General features: G+C 28.1%; 1 protein-coding gene across 1 annotated transcript; it reads left to right on the forward strand.

Annotated features, from left to right (window-relative positions):
- Positions 1-2334: 2334 nt before the first annotated feature.
- On the forward strand, positions 2335-7187 carry LOC110263623 (serine/threonine/tyrosine-protein kinase HT1-like). Its single transcript, XM_021105235.2, has 5 exons — positions 2335-2643; positions 3838-4122; positions 5255-5768; positions 6664-6806; positions 6990-7187. Exons 1-5 carry the CDS (start codon positions 2335-2337, stop codon positions 7185-7187), a joined length of 1449 nt encoding a protein of 482 aa, XP_020960894.2.
- The last annotated feature ends 230 nt before the right edge of the window (positions 7188-7417 follow it).

Consider the following 7417-nt stretch of genomic DNA (forward strand, 5'->3'; position numbering starts at 1 on the left):
TTGCAAGAAAGAAAAGGTTATGGGGTCACTCACTACACTCTTTAGTCTTTTTGCTTTGTTATGTTATCTTATTAGCCAAAGCAACAAAGACAAAGACCAAGTCATATTCATTGGCGATCCCAAGGGGATTTCACTCTCCACACTTCTATTTCTATTCTATAATTAGTACATTATTTAACCACTTTCCTTTCATTATTTTATATCCTACTACCAAATGATGCAAACTACTTATCAAAATGTATGTGAGGAATATCACCATCATTTATGCATGGGTTTTGTGCCACCCCCCCAATATTAGAATTTAGAATAATCTTTCTCTTTTCAATTTTTTTCTTGTGGTTAGGATGCTTCATTAACCATTTTTAATAACCTACATTAATTAGGACAAAATAACTGTTGATAAGGATATGATTTGATTTAGAGAAAGTACACTACAAGAATTTGACAAATTAGCGACGGATTTTTGTGCGAAATATTTTTTGTTGTTAATTCGTCACTAACATGCGAGAAATTAGTGACGTACTAACGACAAAATTAATGAGTGGTCACAAAATATCCGAACTTGAGAAAAGTGACTGATTAGCGAGAAATTCACAAGTAAGTTTGTTTCTCGCAAATTGACTTTTGTAGCTAATATACGTATATTTATTTTGTAAAACTTAAAAAATATTGACGCTAAGTAAAATCAACAAAGGAAACAATGCAAGATATTAAAATTGCAAGCGTGATGATTGTAATGATTTAAGTTCACATCAGAAAAAAAAAAAAAAGAGAGAAATAGAATATTTATAAGATAGGGAACAAATTAATTTGAGACTTTAAAATTTTGAATTGGACATGGTATTTTTTTATCCTCTGATGATGATGAAGAATTTAGAATTATACTATCTTAAAAACGTACATTTTATGCATGTTGCAAGTTGCACACTTCTTTTAACTAACACACTAGATATATGACTTGTCTAAAATGCTCTTAAGAAAAATGGTGAGAGCATGAATATACACTACCATTTATTTTAAGCAATAATGCTATAATTTAAGGGGAAAAAAATTGCATAGAATAATAAGTCATATATATTGACGTAATTGTATATATATCTGCAAGATTTCAAGATCTTTTACGCCCATACTTTTTGAACTTCGATTTCAGATCTAGCCATGGCCTAATTTTCTATTTATTTATTTGTAATTATTTCGTCTTATATTGTATATGGGCATAATGTTGATTTAATTTTCATTTTTTTATTTAAATAATAAGGTCAACCTCGGTTCTCAATTTGAGTTAATTAGTTGGTGATTTTAGCATTATTCGAATGGGATAATGTTAGGGAGACAAAAAAAACAGTCAGAACTTGCCTTATTTAACATTCATTAATTGTCGCAACAATTAATAAATGCTAAATAAGGCAAGTTATGACTATTTTTGGCTGATTTTGTTTAGTTACCAAACATTTTCATTAAAGAATAATTTCTTTGCGACTACTTATGTTAATTACTTGGTGATTTTTTTTTCCCGATAATTTAAACTCTTAAAAAGATTCAAATAAAAATTTAAAAGACTCAACTATAAAATACAAACTTTAATCCAAACACACAAAATAGTTCGTGAGTTGTTACACACTACTTAATCAATCTTTGAGTTCCTTATCCTTTTTATCCCATTGTACTAATTGGTCAACACCATTTATAGAGCCTAAAAAGTGTTTAGATACATAACTTTACTTGTTTTGCATCAATAAACAAATTACAAATGAATAATAAAAAAATGTAATACGTGCCTGCTAGCTACTTGCCAAACTAATGGATAAAAATAAAATGCAAACAAAACAAACCAAAACAAAGCAAAAGCAAAGAATAGAAGATAAGAAGATTTGTAGTAAAGTCCGCTCAAATTGTGAGCCATCACCTTGAAATTTTTGTCCCATTATAGTGGTAGAAGCTAAGCCATAACATTTGTTATAGATAGCAACGATTTTAATTCTTGGAATTTCTTGTTCTATGATCTATATATCATAGCACACATATATATATACTCTTGCATTTATTCCCTTGCTTATTCCTAAACCTTTGCTGGATTTTGATCACTTTGCACATACATGAAAGCTAAGCAACCAAACTAACAAAGGTAAAAATAAATAAATAAACTCTTTATATAAAATAATGCATGTTCATCGCAAAATCCGTCCAAATTGTGATGCAAAACAAACAATAATTGCCACATGAATATATATAAGTGACACCTTATGACTTCATTTGGGGTTCCCCCCAATATTTCAATTTTGTTCACATTATCTTAATTATTTATTAGGGTCATATAGAGAGATAATCATGATGATGAGCTTGAAGAAGAGCCCTCAAATTCATGAGAAAGAGAAAGGAGCATTATCCCCATTATCATCATCATCATCCAAGGCAAGTTCTTCAATAAGGGACAATAGTGGTAATAATAAGAATAATAATAAAAAGAAGTATGTAGAGCCACCAAGCCCTGCTTTACCTTCTGGTTGTTGCCGAGGATTCACCAATAATAATAATGTCAAGATCAAGAATAATGCTACTTCTACTACTAATAATAATGGATCCATATCGTCAACCTCACAACAAAATCACCAACAACTGCTTTACCAAAGACTCCAATCTAAGGTACCTATACTTTTCCCGCATTGCATTTCTTTTATTTCTCGAAAGGTTTCATCAACTCGTATTTCATTTCAGTTAAAAATTCAGGTACAGTCAATTTTACGTAAAATTGATAGTTGAGAGTGATTGATTTGATTAAACTTTTTAGGAGTGCTAAGAGGCCAGCAGAATTTATAATGTATAGCCATCAATTAGCGGTGTGAGATGACATCTAATGGTGTAGAATTACTCAATTTTCTTTTGATAGTTAAGTATGGGCCAAATTTCAATAAAAGTGCTGGCCCCTAGACTTTTCCTAAATCTTTATCTAATAATTTTCAATTATCAACTTCACATAAAATTTACTGTACCTGAATTTTCACCTTCATTTCATTTAACATTAATATAATAGGGCAGAGTATATTATTTTTTTCCTATATTTTTTTTAAATTAAAAGTGTTCTTAATATTTGATTTATTTTAATTATGTCTTTTATATGTTTAAATTGTGTGTATCTTTTTTTTAATGTTTAACCTGTCAAAAAAGCGAGTCAGACTTTAAAATTAAGTCTATAAAAAAAATGACAGTGAAATCCGTCCCATTTAATTTATAAAATTTGACATCACATTTTTTTTACATAAAAACAAAATAATTAAGCCTTTTTTAATATTTTTAAATCAAATTTTTTAGACGTATGAATTTGATCAAATATTGTTATAATTAATTAGTTATGAAGTTATAATTTTTCTATTTTGATTAGTTTGATAAAAAAAAAATTTAAATTTTTTAAAAGAAAAATTATAGTGGAAAGCAGGGTGGACGGGTCGGTTTCCGATCTTTGGGTAGAGATATATTGGGTCAAGTTTGATTTCTCTTGTTAAATTTAGAATAAGTTATAGTAACCAAACAAATAGAGAAAGCAAAGGTATAATGTTCCTTGTGGGCCTTTATAATAGACTAGCCCTAAGCCCATTAAGTTCAAACTTTAACACTCTTTAATTAGAAGGTACGTGCAATCTGTCCAAAAAAAAATTAGAAGGTACAAAAATTACTTTTAAAAAGTACAATTATTTGAACATTTTTTACATGATATCTTAGAGAAAATTTAATGTACACTCTAGGAGAAACTAAACCACCTATACACTTGTTATAATTCGTAATAATTAAAATTTATATAAAAACCAAGACTTTAAAGTAATTATAATAATAACTGATTAGGTGGCAGATTTAGAAAAGGAAGTGCAAAAGCAAGCAGAACTAAGAGTAATGTACAGGAAAAGAATGGAAAGAACACAAGACTACTTGAGATATTGCCTTCAAATAGCACAAGACAATGGAATATTGGACCTTATTGTTAAACAACCTCCTCTCTCTCATGCTCTAAGCTCATCCTCCATTATTGCAAGCCCTCAAGTTCAAATCCCCACTACTACTACTACTACTCATCTTGCTCAGATCATAGATCAAGCCAAAATCAATGGATGGTACATTGATCCTATTGAGGTTAGTGTTTCATTTTGCTATGAAAAATGTTAGGATTATCAAAATTTATTGATTTTTACCATCACTTAGTTGTTTATTTAATTTTTTTAGTCTAGTTCTTTTAATTTAGTAATCCAACAACATATTTTATCCCATACTTTTAAATATTAATGGTTAAATAATGACAAAAAATAATAAATTTCAATGATTCGCTAATATTTTTTATAAAGTAATTTATATCAACGATGTTATTGTAAAAATATTTTATCCACTCATTTAATTATAAATGTCGTGTAAAAATAAAAGTAAAAACCTACTTTTCATACACATTGCATGAATAATTGTTTAAATAATTAAATTTAATTAAATAATTTTATAAATTTATTTATACTGTCAATGTATTAAAATTATTAGTTACGTGAATTTAATTTAAATATATTAATAATATAGAATATTTTATATAATTATTCAAATACATATTTTTTATTTATGACTATTTACACACAAAAAATAAAAAGTAATTATTTTTATATTATAATAAAAATTTAATTTTAATATAATGATACCCTATTTTAGGTCTAATTATATTTATTCTTTTAATTTGAATTATCATTCAAATAATTAACCAAAAAAATAGTTATATTTATTAATATGATAGTACATCATTGAGCGTACATAATACTTTACAATTTATAGTACAATTAAATTAAAATCAGATATTACTTATAAAATTATTTTGTAGTGAGAATGAGAATAATGAAAATTCGGAGATATATTTAGGACTTGTTTGGGTGAACTTTTAAAAAAATATCTTTTTTTGAATTATCATTTTTTAAAAGATCTTATAGAAAAGTAAAAGTAATTTTATGTTTGGGTATCTCATGTAAAAAGATCTTTTTATCTATTAATTATGTTTGGGTATAACAATATAAAAGTACTTTTTTGTTTATTTATTATATGAAAAATATTTTTTTAAAGAAAAAATATCTTTTAAAAAAAATATAAAATACAGCTTCTCAAAAAAATATATTTTTTTTAAATTTTTCTAGTATTTTTACTTTTACTACTAAAAATTTATCAAACACACTAAAAAAAATATTTTTTTATCAAAATAATGGCCGCCAACAAGCACTTAACCTGCTTATTTACATAGATTGAGTTGGAAGAGAAAATTGGGGAAGGAAGCACCGCAGACATATACAAGGGAAGATGGCGAGGATTTCAAGTGGCAGTGAAGTGCATATCGGCAGAGTTCTTCCGCACAAACCAAAACGGCGTCGTTTGCTTCGTTCAAGAGCTCGAAACCCTCTCCAAACAACGCCATAGATTTGTTCTTCAGCTAATGGGTGCGTGCTTGGACCCTCCCCAACACGCGTGGATTGTAACCGAATACTTAACCACCAATCTAAAAGAGTATCTACATGGCCCTGCCAATACAAGAAGCAAACACAGAGCGGTGCCACTCTCACCCTTTAGAGACAGGCTTCTCATGGCATTGGAGATTTCACAAGCTATGCAATATTTGCATCACCACAACCCTAAGATTATTCATCGTGATCTCAAACCGTCTAATATTTTTTTAGACGATGCCTTGCATGTTAGGGTTGCGGATTTCGGCCATGCTCGATTCTTAGGCGATCAGGAGATGGCTCTCACTGGAGAAACAGGTCATAATATATCAAATTCATTTTCAGAATATATTTATATAGGTGAAAATTCAAGTGCAGGCATGAAGTCGATAACTGAAAGCTGTTAGATGATTTGACTAAATTTTCATTTAATGACTTTTAGTTATCAACTTCACGTGAAGTCGACTGCACCTGAGTTTCCACCATTTATATAACTCATTATAAAATTTTACATACTCCATTATTTTATCTCTTCATCTTTATGTTATGTGTACTTTTGACTCCAGAATTAAAAAAAAAAGGGAAAGAATTTAACCAATACATTTTTTTTAAAAAATATTGTCTGTAATGTTAAAAATTAATAATAATGCTAAAAAGACAAAAAATTAAAAAAAAAAAGTCAATACTTGCTTATTTAGCATTAAAAAAAAAGCGAGAACTTACTTATAATAAAATAAGTTGGCCGATTTTGGCTAAATTTTATTTTGTTATAAAATATTTTCGAAAATTAATTGCCTAATATATAACCAAAAACAGGTAGAACTCTTATTTAATATTTATTAACTCTAGCCACAATTAATAAATATTAAATAAAATAAATTTTGTTTATTTTTTTTATCTCTATAGTATTATCGAGATATATATATATATATATATATATATATATATATATATATATATTATTGAAGGACTCCCACATTAATAATTTTTTTAAAATTATATATCAAGAGACAAGACCAAATTTGATAATTTTGACATAATTTTAAAGGGCACCATATAATTAGTCTATTCTTAAAATGTACATTTGAGCCTAAAATATGAATATACTTGTTTCATCAATACAAATGTCTAAGAATTTCTACCTATAAAGGTTGGTAGCTTGCTTATGTTAATATGATATTGTTTTTAATTTATAGATGTTTATTATGTTTAGGAACATATGTGTACATGGCACCAGAGGTGATCCGATGTGAACCTTACAATGAAAAATGTGATGTATACAGTTTTGGAATCATACTGAATGAGCTTCTAACTGGAAAACATCCATACATTGAGACAGAATATGGTCCCACCAAGGTATAAAAAATCACATCACACTAATCTTGAGTTGAATTTTTTTGTATTACACTCACATCTACTAATATTAGACAATAGTATACTATGGTTTATATAACCAAATAATTAAGTTGTTAGATGCTAATTTAATTATGTCAATTAGCATATTGAAACGATGGTAGTGTTTGTTGATTTTATTATTAGATTGCAATGGAAGTTGTGGAGGGTAAGCTGAGGCCAATGCTTCCATGTGATGATGATGCTAACCTAATGGAAGAGCTAATTGACCTTATTAACCTTTGCTGGGATGCAAACCCATCAACAAGACCATCTTTTGCAGCTATCACACGTACCCTTGAAATTTATGTGAACAAGCTCTATCAAACTATATCAACTCCTTAATTAATTAATTAATTAATTAACTATTCCTTATTATTATTAGGTACTTAATAAGTGCACATTGATGATGTAATAATAATTCACTAGAAAACCAATAACTTACACACTTTGAAAGAGGATTTGAGGGTATAGAGAAAGTGATTTGAGAATAAGAATTTCCCTTAGCGAGATGGAAATATCACCCCATCAAAAGCAGAAAATAGCGACGGTTTATTTGTGGCAGTTGTAAAAAC

The sequence above is a fragment of the Arachis ipaensis genome, chromosome B6 (assembly GCF_059453495.1).
Source record: "Arachis ipaensis isolate K30076 ecotype BB chromosome B6, ASM5945349v1, whole genome shotgun sequence".
NCBI lineage: Eukaryota > Viridiplantae > Streptophyta > Magnoliopsida > Fabales > Fabaceae > Arachis > Arachis ipaensis.

What these genes read in the sequence shown, in the direction of transcription:
- LOC110263623 (XM_021105235.2), top strand. Translation starts at nt 2,335, where the DNA reads ATGAGCTTGAAGAAGAGCCCTCAAATTCATGAGAAAGAGAAAGGAGCA. An exon ending in ACCAAAGACTCCAATCTAAG is followed by an intron (nt 2,644 to 3,837) that starts GTACCTATACTT and finishes ATAACTGATTAG; the next exon opens with GTGGCAGATTTAGAAAAGGA. An exon ending in GGTACATTGATCCTATTGAG is followed by an intron (nt 4,123 to 5,254) that starts GTTAGTGTTTCA and finishes TTATTTACATAG; the next exon opens with ATTGAGTTGGAAGAGAAAAT.